Raw genomic sequence first — 20,555 nt, forward strand, 5'->3', positions numbered from 1 at the left:
CCAGGAGTTAGGTCAGCACAGCTGTAGCACTAGGAATGCACTTTTTTTTCACATCCCTAGGAGCCATATAAAAGTTGATCCAAATTTTAAGTGTAGGCCAGGCCTCCCTCAGTTATAAAGCAAGAGTTGGCCCATGGTTTTAATGTTAAAGACCTAACTGCTCTGCAGAAGTTCTAGAGCAAAATAATCCACCTGCACAGAACATAAATCAAGTTGGTAATTGGCCAGTAACACAGAGTCAGTTACAATCATACTGCAGCTGTACCTGTGGGAAAAGGACATTTAACGGCTGGTGGAAAGCAACAAGGATTTTCTGCCATGCTCAAGTCCATGGCTGCCCTAGGGCAATTAAGAGTTTCCTATCCACAAATACAGCAAAATGAGGTGGCGTGGGAGCAGATTAGAAGAGCTGGCACAAGAAATGAAGCACATGGCCTCCCATCATACCTCTGGAGTCGCAAGGTTTTCCAGAAAGCAGACTCCGAAAAAGAAGCATTTTAACAGTCTGCATTTTTTAAAAGGCAACATGAGCCTTCGGCGTGCAAGTTGTTTGCTTTCTTAGGAACAGGCTCAAGAAAAAAAGTTCTAGTTACTGAATGTTTTACCACTACACAGCCCATCTCTATGACAGAGAGCCTATAAATTACTGTCGGGACCAGGAAGCCAGTGTGCATTTATTCCTGCTCTTGCTTTACTACCTGTTATTGACCCATCCGAGATCTTTTTGGTTACCCCTCAGATTCATACTAGCTACCCCTCCCTGGAGCAGGTTTATTAAGGGTGATGCAAGAGTAAGGAGAAGGCAGGGGCAAAAAGAGATGCTACTCAGAAATATATAAATGAGATCATCTGGATCTCTTACATCACATCATATTGACAGACTGGAAGGCACACTTACATGGATCACAGAGCTAAGATGCAGACCACGGGAAACAGAGTAAAGGCACTAGTTGGTGCCCTATTAACTACCACCAGAATCGATTGTGAGCAAGTCACTTTAGAAATGTGGAAACTGAGGCACATAAAACAAACTAAAACTAGGGATGTTAAAAATCAGTTAACTGAATAGCTGAGTAACCTCATGAATTCCTATCACTTACTCGACTAATCTTTAGTCCCTGGGTGCAGAGCCAGCAGCCAGTGCACTCCAGCTCCGCTCCTGAGGAACCCCATCACAGGCAGCAGTGTGGGGTGCCAGGCAGGAACTGCTCTGCAAAGGGAGCCAGAATTAAAACCAGCTCCCCTCACGGACCGGCTGCCTGTCGTCCTGTGCTGCTACCTCTGATAAAGAGGCAGCAGCAGCACAGGGTGTCAGCAGCCCCTATCTGGGAAGTGGGGGGTGGGAGGTTTGAGCCAGAACTCAGCTGGGCTGCCTGCCCACCCAGCTCCTGATACACTTTAAATGCAGAGCCGCAGCAGGGGTAGGTCTTGAACACAGCACAAGCCAAGACTGAGCCGGGCTGCTGGCCAGCCTGCTAAAAAATTTACTGATGGGTGGGAAATGCATGTATAAGCTTTTGCTTATCGGTTAATAGGCTACTCTATTACATCCCTAATTAAGACCAGAAATAGCCAAACCAGGATAGTGAGTGGGCTGCACAAGTGGTCCTCCATCTTAGCAGGCTGCAAATTGTAGTAATCAAGATGGTCTCCCAGGATAGGGTAGTTTTGCTAAGTGCGCTTGCGTACCAAGTTTGTGGGGCATGCCAATTAAGCCATAGCAGCATGTGGATTGGATGCAGAGGGCGCACGCCGCTCTCAGTCAGCGCTGTGTGCCATCAGCATACACCTCACTTCACGTGCGTGTCACTTTGCCTTTTTTCCCCTACTGGTATGATGTGGATGGAAGCCAGCATAATCCGGCAACCTTGCACGTGGACAATGGTTACCAAAATGTCTCCTGGGCCAAACACAGAACTCCGATGGGCCACAAGCTGCTCACCACCAATGAAGACGCTCGTTACCAGCTTCACAGAAGAGAGAAGCGTTTGAACGTTTTGAGATCCCCGAGAAGAGCTAGAGGAACACAAGTTAGTGCTTTTCATATTGCTATCCTAATGAACACTCAGGAGTGAGGCAAGATCAGGCTTGTGAGGAAAAGAGGCCATTCACTCAGATAAGGAATTTATGTCCAGGCCTAGTTTTCTGGGGTGCTTTGCACCCAAAGCTTGGTTCCTTGCTGTAAAGTGTGGATGCTGTTTCCAAGGCACCACAAGAGGCTAGTCCTCTAAACAAGCTCTCTCCAAAGATGGATGGGGCATGACAGGGCTGAACACTGAAGCAGCAATACCTAGGTTGGCCAGTAGTACACAGAAACAAAAAGCTCCCCTCCCCCATAGCACAGACCCCTGCTAGTCAAGGGCAAACGTGACCAAGGGAGATCCAAGCATAGCACTCATGCACAGAAAAACAAGTGCTAGTACGGATGAAAAGAGGTAACCGGTTACCTGTAAGGATTGCCTTACTGGCATGCTTACCAGGGTAACCAGTTAATCAGCAGCCAGGTTGCCCGCACCACGGGCAGGGGGCTGCTCATGCAGCATGATGCAGCAGGGCAGTTAACCAGTTAAACATAGTTTAACCAGTTAATATTTTAAACAGGATTACACATCCCTAAGGGCTAGATGAGAAAGAAGCCGAACACCTGACTTCTACACCTGCACTGCTTCTGACTCGACTATCCTCACTCACACAAAAAGCTGGGGGGAGAGGGGCAAGTTTATTTGTGCGCTGCAGGACTCCTTCCTACCCAATCCAGTCACTGCCTCACCATTATTTCTTAGACATTAACTAGGTCTGTCTCAAACCAACTACAGGCCCACCTGTATGCCAGCAATGAAGAGACATGTCTATGTACACGCACCAAGTTCCTGGCAGAGCCAGAGTAGTGGCGGCTGAGGTTTTCCACAAATAACCACAGGCTAAGGAAATATATTGATCTGAGGGCAAGTTGGTCAAATAAGAAGCAAAAGAACATTAGTCCTAGAAGATCTATGCAGAACAGCAGTGCTACTCATCTGTTGCCGATAAAAATGAATTTCAGTGTAAGATGTGTGATTATTTTATTTTTTAAGACTGGTGCATTTTTATTTGTTAGAATATTGGTAACATCCTGGATTCCAATATCCTGCTGGCCACTAGAATACTGGAGTCTTGAAACCCAAAGCAGTTTCTAGCAGCTCCAATCTTGCCAGAACAATCCTAGATTTTGCAAACCCATCTGCAAATATTAACAGTCCTCGTTGCTACCTTAGGCCATGTGATGGCATGTTGGGGTTCCCCCGACTCCTGAACCCCCGTAATGGCACGAACAGACTCCACCAGCCAGTAGAATAGAGGAAGTTTATTGCTTCTCCAGGATACAGCACAGATGTAATTTGGTTACAGGGCAGGTCTAGGATGCCTCAGCCCCCCTTGATATGGGGGATATTGGGCCCCTAAATTCCAGCCCCCTTCCCTAGGCTGTCTCCTCCATGATCCCAGCCAGAAAAACTAACTCTCTTCCAGCCCTGCCCCCCAGCCAGGGGCAGCATTCCACCTTCCTTTGTTTCTCCCCATGGGGGGTAGCTGGTTTGGAGCCCCCTTTGCATAATGACTCACCCCCTGCCCTGCTGGATCGTGGTACAGACAGCAGAGGTCGCCCCCTGCCCAGCATAGCAACGAACAAGGCACCCCCACTACGTCACAGGCCATAACAACTGGCCCGTTTTCTCGGTGCCCATACTTGGCACCACTAAGGTTTGCTGTGCAGAGCAAACGGACAGTACCCCACTCCTCCACGTAACACTAGCCAGAGTATTTGGTGCTCCTCTTGCCATGGGGCAAGAGGAATATTATGGGACACGCCCAAGACGACAAAGTTGCCATCAATGGAACATGGTTGTCCTGCCTCTCCTGACCACACCAGGATGGTGAACAAGGAATAAATCAAGTTCCAAATAGAGATTTATCATCTAGGATTCTATTCCCTAAACATGCTTTAGAAAACAAAATTAAGCAGGGTTCAGTAAATTCAGTTCACCAAATAGTCTTAGGTCATATTGGGTGGTCTTTTTAGGACATCGAGTCTTAGAATTGTACATATATTTCAAGTTTGGATGTTTGCCAGGTTCCTCGGGCCAGTGTTTTGGCCCATGTGGAAGGCAACTGGAGGTCCTTGCACTAAGAAGCACTTTCTGCCACAAGGGGATGTGAAGTGCGGAAGGGTTGCGGGCAGGTGCTGCAATCTGAAGAAGCTAACTAAAAACCGTGAGGCAGAGAACACAACCGGAAAGATGATCATCCCAGAGCCAAGCCGGCAGCATCTGTAATCCTACCTGCCCGACCTTCAAAACACACGCTGAGTCAGGCACCGGTGAGACCCAGACACATGCTCCTATTGCAGGATGGGGTTGGAAGTCCTTTGCCCTCCATAGGAAGGGCTTAGTCTATTCACAGGCACCAGGATTCCTTTTCACACCTCTAGCCTGCCCTCTGGAGGACTGCAGCGCTCCATAGATTCTCAAAGCCTCACTCACTGCCTTGGGGTTTGTCAGCCACTCTTACAGTATTTATACACCAAAAATGCTACAATACCCAGCAGCAGCACTTCAGTGCAGACGCTAACTATGCAGGTGAGAGGTGTGCTCCCCTTGGCATAGCTAATCCATTTTCCCAAGAGGGGGTAGCTACATGGATGGAAGAATTCTTCCATCCACCTAACGCTGTTCATACCCCGATTTAGGGCGGCATAGCTACATCTCTCAGTCAAGTGGATTTTTCACACCTGTGAGCAACCAAGGTAAGCCTACCTAATTTCCTAGTGTAGCCTAGGGATGTAAAATCTCAGTTAATCAGTTAACTGGTTAAACATAAGGCGAACCTAACAACAAGCAGTCCTGTGGTACCTTAGACCTTGTCTAACTGGAAGATCGCCACTGCCACGATCGATCTTCCAAAGTTTGATCAAGCCAGTGTAGTTAAGACTCAGAGGGCACTCCTGCCAGCATCTGGTACTCCTCCTTTTGAAAGGATTTAGCGGAAGCCAACAGGAGCATTTGCTCCCATCGACCTCCCGTTGTGGGAACGCCGCCAAACTCAGCTTAAGGTAAGCAGACTCCAACTATGTTTTCTAGCTGGAATTGGGTAACTTAAGCCGAGCTGCCGGGTCTAGCATAGACCTTTCCTTACAGACTAACAAAACCATATAGTATCATGAGCTTTTGTGGGTAAAATCCACTTCCTCACATGAGTTGGAATTTAACTGGTTAACCGATTAAAGCAGGATTTGAGCTGGGACCCACTCCAGCCAGCTGGAGCAGTCCCTGGCTGGTAAGGCTCCTGACCTCAGCCCCATACTGGGGCTGGCTGCTGGCTCCCAGCCCCACTCTGCCAGTTCCTAGCCCCTGTCCACGGCAAGCCCCCTGCCCATGGCAGGCAGGGAGCTGCTCCAGATCTTGCAGAGCTACCAGTTAACCGGAATTGGTAAGCATCACCCTACGGGTTAATCTTTCACATCCGTAGCGTAGGCCAAGCCTAAGTGACACAGATTAATTAGCATTGCACCATTGATTTACTGGGAGACGAGTCATGAAAGAAGCAATGCCAGGGTGGGGAAAAAAGTTGCCCCCCCCCCAACACACACACACACACACACACAGTCGGGGACCTAACATAAGTGAGAAGAAAATAATCCCACAAATCCTCAGACGCGGCCCCCAACAGAGAAGGAGAAAGACACCAGAGCCTAGTGGGGCCCTGGCTAATAGATAGTGTTCTCCAGCCCTGCAGAGGGGCTGGAGCACCAGCTCTCAAATGCTGGTGGGGGGGCGAGTCCTGAGCCTCAGGGGCCAGATCCAGGCAAGCCTGGGGCCAAATCCAGCCCCCCATCCTTAAGTTCCCCACTCCTGCTTTCATACACGCAAGAACGTAGCAGGATGATCGCTGGATTATTACTAGTGTTTTTATTTTTAATGTGAATTTAGGTAACAGTAAGCAGCCCATAAACCAATCCAGGTGTTACTGGCCTTTCATGGTTTGCAAACAGGATTTGGAAGTAGGCCAACAGCTGTGGAACTGGGTTACAGAGTGCTGATGAAGGATGTCACTTTTCATCCCCAGCACGGAACTGCTGGGCAAAATAGCTATGCATCAATAAATCCTACACAGCAACTCAAGGAAATGGCACTGAAAAAGCTGGCTCCTTACGCCAGTAACAACTGCTAACTTCCGATGACAAGTGGCCATACGCTGCATTCATTTATTCTGGGTCTAGATTACCATCATTATATTATTTGCCCTCAAATGCTGCTAGTGGCTAAGGAATCCCTGCTTTTAAGAACTGGAAAAGCAACTAGTACTCCAAGTCCCTCTAGCAGCACTGGGCTAGCTAAGATAGCGAGTGAGCTGTATGAGTGGCCCTCCATCTCAGGGGAGCGCAAGGTGGTCGTAACCAAGACGGTCTCCTGGGACAGGGCAGCATTGCTAAGCACGCTTGTGCACCAGAATGTGTGGGGGGTGCCAATGGAACCGCAGCAGCACTTTGACTGGATGCAGAGAGCACATGCAGCTCTCAATGCTGTGTGCTCATCAATCACACACCTCACTTCACATACCCTTGCTTTGCATGCATGTTGGTTTTGTGATACCAGGAGAAAATTCTGCTGGTTTCCTGCACTGATGGAAACCAGCAAAATCTGGCTACCTTGTGCATGGGAAACAGGAAATAAAAGGTCTTGCAGGCCACACACACTAGGGATGTTTCTGGGTAAGCTGCTACATTTCTCTGGTACCCAACAGCAGACCTTTGTCCATGGCCATTTTACACCCCTACCAGACACAGAACCATGACAGGCCACAGGCTGCCCGCAACTGTGTGCTTGGGGTATTGTGACGGGGAGGAGGGCCGATCTCTTCACTCTTCCTCGCCACTTTTACTGGTGTTGCCTTCTCCATGTCACAGCACAACACACACATCAAGCCCTTTCCTCTTAATCTTTCTGCCGTCTGGTGCCTCTATTTCACAGAGCAGAGCAACACCCGCATCCTGGCAGGGCGCCTTACTTCCTCAATGCCTGCCAGGGACATTTTAATATAATGTGCCACTGCCTTATAAGACACCATCGCCCCATGCCCTCCAGCCTCTCGATACATAAACCCTCCACTCTCACCCAGCTAAAGCATACAGCAGTTACCTCTCCCATGGACCACTTGCTTGGTCGTGTAACGTGCAAGATATGTACAAAAAAGACATACTGAGGATGCTCCAGTAATTAGCCTAGGATCTGGAATCAGCCCAGGATCTGAATTAGCCTAGGCATGCCTTTAGAACAGTGGTCCCCAACCTTTTGGGGCCGAACATGCGCCTGGGGGCCCCGTGCCAGCGCCCCCCATGCGCTGCACTCCTGGGGCCGGCGCCGCTCCTGTGCCGCGTGCCCAGGGGCGGGGATGCCCATACGCTGCACGCCCGGGACCGGCACAGCCCATGCACCGCACGCCTAGGGCTGGTGCTGCCCCTGTGCCGTGCACCCAGGGCCAGCGCCACGTCTGTGCTGTGCACCCAGGGGCCGGCACCGCCCTTATGACGGGCACTCGGCGGCGGGGCCACCCATACACTGTGCGCCCAGGGGTCGACACCACCTATGCACCATGTGCCCAGGGGCGGAGCCAACCCCAATCACTCGGCGGGCGCACAGAAGTGGCCCAACGGGCACCAAGGCGCCTGCGGGCACCACGTTGGGGACCACTGCTGTAGAAAGACGTTCATGCATTCCCTACTCAACCAGAAACTCCCATCTCTTTGAGTAAGCCACTCTTCACTGATCTGTAAAACGAATGCCTACTTCCAAGCAATGTCCTAAGTTTAGTTGCATTAAAAACTAAGTAGTGCACTTATACAACAGGAAAAACAAGGCCCCTACAAATACATAATATCTAGTCAAGGTGAAAATAATGTCTGCCTTTTCATAGGGCTCTTTCCAACACTGATCAGAAAACCATGAATATTTTCCAACTCCAGTAGCCTTGTTGCAGTTTTAGAAAGAGAAAAAAGCAAGACAAAACCACACAAAACCACAAACAGATGCAGCATAAAGAGCCTGAAAAATTCCTTCCAACCACTGGACAGCAATAGAATATTTAAGGTCGTGAGTTTTTCCACAACGTTTTACAGTAAGATGTTTTTAGGACTAAAAGTTTTAAGATCTAGTTGGGAAGACAAATTCTAAATAATGCCTTTTTTTTTTAAATAAAGCACAACAGATCAGGTTTATTTTATAGACGTGTATTCCATAATCTTTTCCACATCACCACTGCCAAACTTTTATGACTTTATTATGCAACAGCTCTGACATTAAAGCCAATCTCCTAAAAAACTTGCACCCCGAAACCCAAGTCAGATGATGCATGATCAGCACAGCCTCCAGCTTTTAGATAATTGACAGTTATTTCTACACCTAATTTTTTAAGACAATTACGTATGTGGGAAAAGAAAAAACAGTGATTCTGTAGAAAGTGCATACCCATGTCCTATGAGTGAAAAAGGCAAAGTATAATGGATTACTGAAAGAAACCCCCATCTTTCTACCTCTGTTACAGAGTAAACGTAAACCTCAAAATCCAAAGGAAGCTTCAAGTGCAATAGGACTATTAGGAAATTTTTAAGGGTCACCCAATAGAGGTGTACTTTTAAATTAACTCTTATTGCAAACCAGAAGCATCTACTTAGGATTTTTTGTGATAAGGTTAAAAGGCTGCTTCTTGGTTAAAGCCAAAATCCTACTACTGTTTTAATTCAGCAAGTAAAAATTATACCTTGTTTTGCAGGATCATACCCTATATTAGCTGTAGGAAAACAAAGGAGTGATTGTTACAGGAAGAAGGGAATAACAAGAGCATGCCACACTAATGTATGCCCACATCCCATTAGTTTGTAAGACCAAAGTCCAAAAAGAGAGCAAAAGCAGAGCTCCCTGTTGATTCTTCCAGTTCTTAGATTTTAGACAACACACAGTCCACAAAAATATTCCACAAATATGGGGCATAGCTGCTTGTGGGAAGAGATCAGTGTGCACAATGCAACGGGCTATACTGTGGGAGGGTCAAGAAATGAGGAGTTAGAAATCCTGGTCCAATGCAGGGATTGAGGTTGGAAGAGTCAACATACACAAAATGAGTTTAAGCTAAATCATAGGTGAGAGAATCTGATGTGTGACAACCATGGGGGGGGGGGGATTGCAGCAGTCAAGGAGTGAGATAAGGAGGATGCAGATCACACCGTGGGCAGCAAGACTGGTGAAAGAAGGGTGCTGATCATGGAAGTTAATGAGGGGAAACCCTGATAGGATCCACTCCATTTAGCTGGGCCGATGGAGGAAAGAGGAGGTTTCTGAAAACAAGAAGTCACAGTAGTTTCTACTGTTCTCTTAACTCAAACCTCTATACAGAAGTGATCGTTTGGAAAGCAGATGTGTGGTTCCAAGATGCACATGTATATAAATGACTAGAGCAGTTGAGAAAAAGATCAAAGAAATAAGAGGTTTTGAAAGTTTCATCTAGTGAGATATAGCACCCCTCCAGAAAGCCACGACAGATTAGACCCTCTCTATAAACTGTTGTCAGCATTTTGAAAAATGCCTCCAAACTAGGAATTGCTTCACTAGAACCATAGTTAAAAGCTGAGATGCTTGCCAATATAGCCTGGAACTCGTTTCTGCTAATACACAGTGGTTTCTGGATCTCATCCATTCAGGTCCTTGCACTCTGGAAAGGGGGAAGCCCTAAGATGTCCCTACGGTTGTGAAGTGATAGATCAGTATCAGTCTACCCTAACCTTTCCAAGCAAAAAGGCAATACAGTTGGGACTCCTATAAAGTATTAAGTGAAGAGAGAGGTAATTCAAAAAGACACCAGAAAGAGGAGTAAACCTGCTCACCCTTAAAGCACAGAAGATGGATAGCTTTTCTTCCTCACCCTGCAGCATGGATTAGTCCTAGGTCTTTTTCTGCTGCCGTATGTCATTGTCACAGCAAGCATAGCTAAGTTTTTACTAGTTTCCATTTCTTGGGGTGGAATATAAAATACACAAATTTCCCTGCACATCAGCATGACTCTGTTCCCCATTGATTTCAATGGGAATTTTACTTTTTGTTTCAATAGGAATTAAGTTAAGCCAGAGTCTTACAGCTGCCCTTCAGGTGTGAGGTGGGCAGTACAATTATTCAGGGGGATGGCAAGAAAAGCCAGTAAGCAGAGGAGGGTGGAGGAATTTCACAGAGACGTGGTAAAAAGCAACAGATCTAAGGGAGAGTGCCTGACTGTACTGCATCTATGTGACCTGAAGCCTACTAAACCAGTTACACAGCAGTAACTCTGCTGGAAGTAAAGCCATAAAGTTTTAGTAAGAGCCCCTTGGAGCCTGCTGGGGTGAAGTCTAGCAGACTAATGAACACAGTGCAAACCTGCACACTGTTTTGTATTAGAATATGGTCCAGACTATTTGGGGGAACCTGGTAAATGTGCAAGAGGTGGCAATCAGAGTTATGCTTGGGGTCTGCACTTTAACTGAGACTTTAACATTTTAAAACAGGCAACTGGGAAATCTGGGAATCACCACCCAGTGCGAGAAAAGAATTCTTCACTTTTGCCTTAGGAGGCAGGAGATCAGGCTACATACACCCCCAGCTCTGGCTCTCTGGGATGCAATCAACACATTTGAATGGAGGGCCTTCCAGAGACACTGGAAACCAATCCCAGTGACCAAAAATGTACACACCTTGCTGCAGCAGGAGCTGAATGTGCAATTAAAACATGGCTAGGTTCAGAGAACAGAGCTATGTTGAGAGGAGAGCTCTCAGAGGGCTCTGACTTAGGACTGACAGACCAAAAGGCCAGAGGGAGTAAAGAAGCAAGACTGAATGTAGATGAGAGACTATTTACTCCTGCGGCAATAGACAGACATAGGAAGCCCCCCAATTACACTCTGACCTGTGACAGATGGTGACTTTTGAGGCAAAGGGGCATAGCAGATGCCCCTGGGCTTCCCACACTGTAATCCCACCCCTTAGTCCCAGATCCCTGGGGCCTCTTCCCACAAACTTCCACTCTGCTCAGCCCTGGCCTGAGGTCTCCCTTTTCTCTAATTCCTCCCTTCACCATAGTCCTTGAGGCTTCACCCCCCAAACCCCTAGGGCTCCCCCTGCCCTTTCCAGGGCCAGACTGGTAGATTTACCAGTTCAGTTGGGGGACTCATCTCCTACCCATCTGGCCCTTCTTCCCTGGAGCTTCCTGCAGCTCCTTGTGAAGTCTTCCTCCAGCATGTCTTTCCCTGCAGACTGCACAGTCAAGGTTTGAAAGCAAGAAAGCTGCAGGGATTTTTGAGTGGGGTTGAGGGTGCAGGATTCAGTATTCTAGCTACCGGCTGCAGTGACTGTAGCACTAACTACCCCATGTGGACTCTGCACCCCAGACCTCATTCAAAATCCTTGCGGCTTGTTAGAGTTTGATGGTGCTGTCTGCATGTGTGTCATAGGTGAAAAACAGCACCTGGAGGCTGCTACTAACCACCAATCAAGCACAGAGGAGTTCACAATTCATATTCAGTCACACAACTGACTTTTGACCCCAGCGCCCACTGTACATGAGCTACCATTGACTGACTCTCCAGAAACTTGCCGATGAAATGAATTTACTAGAAACCTTTCCTGCGAGCAGTGTGGGTCCTAATTTAACTCTGCCAAAGGGAGGAAAAGAGAAATAAAGGCAGAGCGAGCAGAGTTCTGACAGCCCCCAGAAACCGGAACTGGGTCTGTCTTTACCTTTTAAGGCAGCATTTCTGAGCATGTGGAACACAAAACAGTGGCAATGCAAGTATCTTCTGTACTGTCCAGCAAACATGGCAGGATTGGTGTTTTCACAATGTTGCTTTAAGGAATGGCCATATGAGAATAATCCCACTAATTCAATGGAGCTGTGTCTATCTACAACAGGGAGAAATAGGAACCCAGATCTCAATATAGAGCAGAGTATTATGTCCCTCTCAACCCCCTGTGAAGGAAGAGGCAAATAAATGTAACTTCTATTTAAAGATGGAAGTTAGAGGGGCAGCAGAAAGAGCTAGGACCCTAGCCCAGAATGCCAGCAAAGTTGCATCATCCTACCCAGCTATTGGAGGCTACAGAAACAGGACTACTTTTCAGGCCAGTGAATTAACTTTCCAGGAGATGAACAAGTCACAGCTAAAGATCAAAACTCAGGCCAGTGGGCAAGCTGGGAGGCATTAAATTCAATCTACTGAAAGGTCTGGGGAATGGATATTAGCAGCACAAGCAGTTTAAAACTACTGCCATAAGATTAGAGACAGAGATACTGCTTCTTTAGCCTCTATAATCTTGCAAATGGGAATGGAAGAAGAGTTTTTTTCCCTGCCTGTCCTGTGGACATTAAACAGATGAGAGAGATCTTAGACAGAAAAGGCAAAAACTCTGAAGAGTTGCTCTCAGATTCACTGTCTTCTGGATTTTATTGCCAAATCCTTCTCCAGATGCGCCACGCTGTCTGACCTACTGGGAGTTTAGGCACAGGGAGTTCCTTTTTATTAGGGAGATTATACCAAAGATACAGCCTTTAGGGAGAGGTAGAGAGCTAGATGAGTCAGCTGCTCTCCACTGCTTTGGTGTCCGAATCTTTTAGTCAAATATAAGCTCTGAGTAAGGCCAGTTACTATGAGCATCTAGTTCCTCCAACACACACAGCGTTTTCAGTGACTAGCACTCTCATCCCCACCCTACACAAATGACTCCAGCAGCACAGATGGATTCACCTGTATTGCTTCCCAGGAGTATATTGTCAGCTGAGGCTAATGTTGAGCAAAGCCCTCTCCTCCTTCCCCACTCCCCAAGAAGTGACTCTCAGCTGCCTCCTAAAAAGAAGTATGCATCCCCCTGCACTCCAGATTGTAAACTTTCCTGTAAGGAGTGAGGTTAAGGCCCTGCTTACACTAGGGGAACTCACACCAGTCCTGTTTTTTTGTTTCAGCTACACCAGACTAATATGGCTACATTTCTATCACACCAGTGTAGTTATCTCTGAGAGCAGGATTTACACCAGTAAAATATGAGGGTAAGCTGTGCTGGTGCAGCACACCGAGTTTGTACCACTGTAGTAACTGTCATACAGATTCCTTCGGTTGAGACAACAGTCAGAGCCTCCAGCACTTATGGATGCAAAAGACAACAGGTTAGCTCACAACCTGAAGGTAAACACCAAGGCAGTAATATTTAGTCCCCCCCCCACAAGCTACAAGGCAGCTTCCATCATCTCAAAGGAATGCCATCTCAAAGGAATGCCATGAAGCCTCATGTTGATATTTACAGGTCAAATATTTGCCTGCTGATCCAGTCACAGTATGATACCACACCAAATCTTCAGCTCAGGTGGGCAAGCCCAGCTCCAAGCAAGGCACCTCACAGCCAAGGAAAGGTAGCAGCAGCTGACACGTCTTGTATGGGGGAGGCCTTGGCCACGCCAATGAGAAACATGGCTATGGTCGTATGGCCGGGCAAAAAGGATCTGCACCAAGTTCCAGATCACCTCAGTCTTGCCTTGCAGGGAAACTCCACTCATGTGGATTTAGACAAAGCTAGGGGCCTCCGCCAAGTTTCCAGAACAAAGGGTGGCAGATTGGTCCCTTCTGATGCACATCTCCATCCTGCACAAGTCAATGAAGAGCAGGGCCTCTTCAGAGCTCTGATCCTGCAAAGTGCCGCAGTGTTCCTGGCCTTTTAGTTGCCCACTGACAATTAAATATACTTTGAGAAAGCTTCAGGCATTTGGGGCTAGCTACCCTGAGAGCAGTGACTATCCAACCTGACCAGATATCTTTATACAATATTTAAAAAAAACCCACAGAAACCCACATGTACACACTCAAGAAGAAATACCGAATGGGTGAAAGAACAAGCAACACCTCAATACCGTGAGGTCTGCTCTTACTGCCTAGGAAAGCGGTAAGTGTTGCTTCTAGTTCCCTCGAGAGAGAGAGAGGAGAGTCACAAGGTATTTAGAAGTGTAGCACTTCCCAAAACACCTAAACCACCGTAGTAGGCGCCCACACGCCTGGAAAGAGAGGGGGTGCACAGCCAGCCGTCCATGTTACCCTGGAGAGAAGGGAGAATGACAGGGAAGGAGGCTCCAGAGGAGAGGCTCCCAGTCAAATGCACAAGCCTACGGGGTAGCAATCAGGCCACCTGCCCTCCCCGGGGTCCAGGCTGCACCTGGAGAGGCAGGTCGCTACAAGGCAGCCACAATGGGCAACACAGGCCTAACGCTGAAGAAGCGAGGCGCATTGCTAACAGCCTGCCCGTGCACACACACACCCCGAGCAGCCCCAGGGAAGAGCCGCGCTGCTCCGGTCCATGCCACCACCTCGAGCGGGCCGAACCGGGCTGGGGGGGGGGAGGCGCCCGGGGGCGAGCCCGGAGCTGCCCGGGGCTTGCTGCTGATGTGTCATTAGCACCGCGGCGGGGTGGGGAGGGGAGCCGGGGGGTGCAGGCGGCAGGGAAACGAGCCCCCCCCCCCCGGCCCTACCTTGTCGGCGAAGCTGCGGGGCAGCAGCAGGTCCGGGCTGGGGCTGAGCTCGGAGGCCGCCTCCTCGCTGCTGGAGGCGGCCAGCGGGTGCGGCATGTCCCGCAGCGCCCGGGGCCCGGAGGAGGGCAGGGCGCGGGGGGTCCCCAGCCCGCCGCCCCCGGCCGACATGGCTGCGCTCGGCGGCAGTGGGCGGGCGAGGCGGCCCAGGCAGCAGCTCCCGCCCGCTGCAATGCGCCGCGAGCAGGCAGCGCCGGGGCGGACGCGGAAGATCCAGCGCAGCCGCCGCGGCAGCCGCGAGCGAGGCTCTCCCGGGGAGCCAGCCCCACGCCCCGCCCCCTCCGCCGGGCTCCGCCCACTCCGCCCCCCCGCCCGCCGGGCTCCGCGGCAGGGCGGGGAGCGGCCGGCAGGGGGCGCCAGGTTCGCGTGTGCTCGGCGCTGCGCGCAGCTCGGCAGCGGGGGCTGGGCTGTAAGCTGGGGGGCAGCCAGCTCCCGCTCCTTGGGCACAGCCCCTAGCAGCAGGGGTGACCGTCCCCGCCCCCCGCGCCCCACAGAGCCGGAGAACTAGCCCCTGCCCTCGCGGCAGAGCCAAGCACCGTCCAGACCAGGGGTCCCGGCCTTTCCGAAGTGGCGCCCCAAGATTTAACCCTCCCGCCCTGGGCCGCTCTCCCGGGAGGGGCTCTCGGCACCGCGCCCCGCTGGGTCTCTGGCCCCGGGCTCCACTCCGGCTGGTCCGGTGGGGATGGGAGGAGCAGAGCGCACACGCTTCCCCGCAAGCCAGATGCGGTGAGGAGCCTCGGGGCTTCCCCACCTCCCGCAGGAAGCCGCCCCTGGCTCCAATCTTGTGGGGAGCGTGATGCCAGGTTACAAACATGGGCTGGAGTCGGGGCGGATGAGAGTGCTGCGGGGCCCAGGGCAGCGCTGCGGGGCCCTGGGCAGTACAATTTTGCAGGCCCTCCCCCCTTGACACGGCGCATGCAAGGCGCCTCTGGAAGTGCGGGGCCCGGGGCAACCAGCCCGCTCGCCCTGCCGTAAATCCACTGCTGGCTGGAGTCAAGGTGGCTTGGGGGGGAATCAAGGAAATGGGTGAGGCAGGGGCAGGTGGGTGACTCTGGGGTGTCCGGCCCTGCTGGGGGCAGGGTCTCGTGGCGATCCAGTCCATGGCGCTTTCGCCTTCATGCCAGGGACCCAGGCGCCCAGGGGCCAACGCGGCTTTCTCCCGCCTTTTCCTCTCCCCTCCGCCGCCTCCGCCACCTGGGCAGCCCACACCCTCTAGCAAAGTGGTTCTCAAACTTTTTGGTCCATGAACCACCTGGCTCAATGCAAACTGTTCCGCGGACCACCAGTTGCTAATGGAAACTCACCATTAATTACACCCGAGCCATTTTGCTAGTGCTGCAGCCAGGGAGAAAGGTTTAATTTAAATTATGAAACAGATTAAGCATTTCAGCTTTCTCACATTAGTTTATCAAACTGCATTTTTAATTAATTAAATTATTAATGTATGTCCCACAGAAAAGGTTTCAATGTTTTCTTTATTTATGGCACAGGGGTGGGGAACTATAAGTTGGGGACCACACAAGTGAGAAGCAAAAAAACTACTCCAAAAACCCTCAACCTGCTAAGCCTGACTCCGTCATGCCCCAGTCCCCAATTCCCCCATCACCTCCTCAGCCCAGCCCCTGCTTCTCCTGACCCAGGCCCCCACGCTGTATGGGTGCGGTCCTGGCTCTGTGCAGGGTCCGTGTGCTGCCCATGTTGGGGGTGAGGAACTGGGGAAGCTCTCAGGGGCAGATTCCCCCACCCCAATGCTTCCTTCTCATCCAGCTCCCCCACTGCCTTATCACCCGCCCCCCAGTCCTCGACACCCCAGATCCCCCCTCCCTATCTCCTGCAGTGGTGGTTGCTTCAGGATGGTCCCAGCCAGGCTCTGGGGACAGGGCAGCCTGTTCCTGCCCCCATTACTTGCGGGTCCCTGCATGCTGGCAGGGCTGGGGTGGGCGGAACAGCAGCGGCACGTGTAGCAGGGCAGGACCACAATCCCGCAGTTCTGTGCAGGGTCCCTGTGCCGTCCTGTGGACCTGGCAAGAAGCTGGAGCAGCTCTCAGGAGCACGGGGCAGACATAAGTTGGGGCTTTCTTTACCTGGAAGCCGGAGCTGGTGCGCAAGGCCTTGCAGCTGCCCAGGCTCTGGGGGAAGGAGGAGCTGAGCTTGCGTCCCACTTATGACATGCATGCCGTAAGTTGCTGACCCCTGATCTAGACCATCCTTGATAGATGTCTATCCAACCTGCTCTTAAATATCTCCAGTGATGGAGATTCCACAACCTCTCTGGGCAATTCATTCTAGTGCTTAACCACCCCAACAGCAAGTTTTTCCTAATGTCCAACCTAAACCTCCCTTGAAGCAATTTAAGCCCATTGCTGCTTGTCTTGTCATCAGGGATCAAGAAGAACAATTTTTCTCCCTCCTCCTTGTAACGCGCTTTGAGGTATTTCTGTAATACAAATGAGATGACAAAAACAACCACGCTTGTTCAGAAGCCAGTCTTTTCAGATAGGGCCCCAACCTTGCAAACATTTGCACCTGGGTTTACTTTGGGACTTCTGGCAAATTGAAACTCCATGCAGGACTGGAGCCAGTGTCAAATGCCTTGTCTGTATTTTGGATAAAAACTTCAAAAGACTATAATATAACAAATATTTGACACCCTAGAATCAATTCTGCTTGCAAAAATTGCATGTAATTTAATGAGCAGCAAAAGGTCCCTTAGGGGTAAGGTGGTCTAGCGGTGAGGGCACTACTCAGGAGTCTTAGGGTAAAACCCTTCCCTCAGTGGGGTCAATGGCAATACTGCCCTTGACTTCAGTGAGTCCAGGATTTCATTAGACCTATACCTGGGTCTAACTCTGAGCTGCTGTAGACTCAGGCAGTCATTTCACCCCTCTATTTTCCTTTCTCCATCTTGTTTATTTAAGCCCAGGTTCTTTAAAGACCTATGTCCATGCTTAATTTTATGCACTGTCCCAGAGTTTCACTGATTTACAGAATCTGGCTTAGACTATTAAAAAAAAGCTCCTATTAACATCCAGGAAAATGTTTCAACATTCTTCAGTGAAAACTCCAAATTTTGAAATGTTGTGACCAGCTCTGTACCTGTACAGTATCTAACACTGACTCATGTGCATTGGTACAGAGCCTTGACAATGGGGCTACTACCCATTTCTGTATTAAACAAAATAATGGACTTTTCAATATTTCTCGTTCATTTACTTTCACTCTACTTGAACAGTGATATTAGGTTAGCATGACAGGGGACACCAACCATGTTCCTGCCTTTTCATAAGCACAAAATCCTGTGATATCTCAGAGGGGGAGCCATGTTAGTTTGTAACTTTAAAACCAACTAGTAGTCCTGTGGCACCTTAGAGACTAACCAAAATATATAGAATCATGAGCTTTACAAAGCCAATTACAAAGCCAATTTCTCCTCCCTTTAACATCTGCATTTCCACATCAAAAGCTATGTATGAGACATGTCCAGCACACTTAATTGGCTTCATTCCTACAATTGGCAGGTACCTTGTCTGCTGTTTTACATATATATATATATAGTAAACTTCCGATAATCCGGCATCTTTAGGACCCAGGGGGTGCTGAATTAACAGATATGCCGGACTCTAGGAAGGGGGACTATACAGAGGAAGCCCGGAGCAGCCGCTGGGCAGTTTCAGCAGTGGCTGACTTGGGGACATCTGGGGCAGAGCAGCTGGGATGCTGCTGGGTTGGTATCACAGCGCCGAGGGGCAACGCTACAGGGCCAACCCGGCAGCACCCCAGCTGCTCTGCCCCCGTCTTTCCTGAGTCAGCCGCTGGTCAGTTTCAGCAATGGTTGAATTGGGAAAGCCGGGGGCAGAGCAGCTCCAATTGTTCAGCTGCCCGGAGCACTCCCAGGTTCCAGATGGTGCCAGACCATCAGGAGTGCCGGACTATTGGATGCCAGACCACTGGAGTTTTACTGTATTGGTTTTTGTTATTTCCATTCCAGTTCATCAGATGAAGTGGGTCAACCCTTGAAAGCTCATGATTCTCTATATTTTGGTTAGTCTCTAAGGGTATGTCTACACTTGCTCCCTAGTTCGAGATAGGGATGCAAATATAGGCGCCTGAAATTGCTAATGAAGCGGGGATTTAAATATCCCGCACTTCATTAGCATGATCTCGCCAGTGCGTTACTCTGCTCAACAGCTCATTTAAACCAGGAAGTGCGCTCCTGGACGCATTAGTTCAAACCAAACCCCTTGGTTCGAACTAACGTTACTCTTCAAAAAATGGAGTAACATTATGAGGAGTAACGTTAGTTCGAACCAAGGGGTTTGGTTCAAACTAACGTGTCCAGGAGCACACTTTCTGATTCGAATCAGCTGTTGAGCGGAGTAACGTGCCGGCGAGATCATGCTAATGAAGCACAGGATATTTAAATTCCCGCTTCATTAGCAATTTTGGTCGCCTACATTTGCATCCCTAGCTCAAACTAGGGAGCAAGTGTAGACGTACCCTAAGGTGTCACCATCTTACTTGCAAACATCAGTGTGTACCAGTGCCCCGTCTAATTTTACCATCCAAGTGCAGAATAAATTTTGTTATGTGAACCAACGCATGTGCAGCTGCACACTGCCAATAGAAACATGCTGCCAGCTGTGGGTGCTCTGCTACTTAGCTGGACAGCATTTGAATCTCTCCTGGGTGCCTGCCCAAGCACTCAGCTTACAGGGAACACTGGTGGGTGCTTTATTTATAGTGTCTCATTCCCACCCTGACCCCCACTTATACTTACCACACCTTTGACCAAGTCTTTATCAGATTACATCCCTTGTCAGGATTTATTGGCCTACTCTCACTCTCTCCCCTTTTCCCACACCCAATTCCTTCCTTTGCTTTTTTTAAAAAAAAAACCCACTTACCTGTTAATGGGCTAATTAGCTCATTAACTTCCAAACCCCACTCTGGCCTAGCAATGGGGCACATTTGATCAATTAGGCCTGAGGGGGGAAGGGAAATACCTAATTGGCTCAAGCTCCATCACTCTGCAGAACTGTCAACACATTTGTCTCTAGTCAACTTCATTCACCATCAGGTGATGCATTTGACTTGCCTATAAAGGAACATTTCTCCTTTTAATTGCATTTTTAAATAAAATATATTTTAAGTATTCCATTCCTATTCCTTTTTGTAAAAAACTTCTCTTTTTAGAACAAACGTATTAGAACCATTCAGCACACCCTTTTTACATGCCTATGCACACTGTCAAGAGTCCCACAAGAGCCATTTGTGTGAACTTTCATAAGTAATCCACACAGTTTGGATTGCTTATGTCAGAAATTCACAGAGAATTTAGTGATCAATCCACAGAGTTAAAAATGTGCTGAAAGATTTTGAATAATTAATATATTGGAGGAAATCATGGTCTGTGTTCAAATACTCCCTGAGCAGATAAAGAAGCTACATGTGTTGGATAAATCATTGTTTGTGAACTATTTGTTCAGCAGTAATTAGATGTACAAGAATAGCATGACAGGAAGAGAGGAGCACCATTAGGCAACACTCCTCTGACAATAATCCCTTTAAAGTATTATAGCCTAAGATACTTGATCTTGCAAGCACTTAATTTCTTGTAAGTGAGCAGAATAGACTGAGTGTGTGAAGTTAAGCATTTGGGGCTATGTCTACACTGCCCCCTCTTGTGCAAAAAAATATGCAAATGAGGCAAAGCATGGAATATCATCATGCCTCATTTGCATAATTAATGAGGCTCCGTTTTTACAGCTCCTTTTTGCACAAAAGCCTCTTGCACAAAAATGGAGCCTCATTAATTATGCAGACAAGGCACGGTGATATTCCACACTTCGCCTCACTTGCATTTTTTTTGTGCAAGTGGGGGCAGTGTAGACATAGCATAAGTGTTTACAGGTCTGGGCCTACATAAATATGGCAGA

General features: G+C 49.1%; 1 protein-coding gene across 2 annotated transcripts in view; it reads right to left on the minus strand.

Moving 5' to 3' along the window:
* The window catches only part of SNX30 (sorting nexin family member 30), a 68,025-nt gene extending 53,168 nt beyond the window's left edge, over positions 1 to 14,857 (minus strand). Inside the window, exon 1 of one of the 2 annotated variants that reach the window (XM_075931407.2) lies at positions 14,563 to 14,857. In XM_075931407.2, the coding sequence (XP_075787522.1) occupies positions 14,563 to 14,730 (168 nt within the window). In that variant the 5' untranslated portion in view covers positions 14,731 to 14,857. The remainder of the gene's footprint in view (positions 1 to 14,562) is intronic. The other variant, XM_075931406.2, reaches the window with a different exon arrangement.
* Between the last annotated feature and the right edge of the window lie 5,698 nt (positions 14,858 to 20,555).

This window comes from Pelodiscus sinensis, chromosome 6 (assembly GCF_052426305.1).
Source record: "Pelodiscus sinensis isolate ZL-2025 chromosome 6, ASM5242630v1, whole genome shotgun sequence".
NCBI classification, from domain to species: domain Eukaryota; kingdom Metazoa; phylum Chordata; order Testudines; family Trionychidae; genus Pelodiscus; species Pelodiscus sinensis.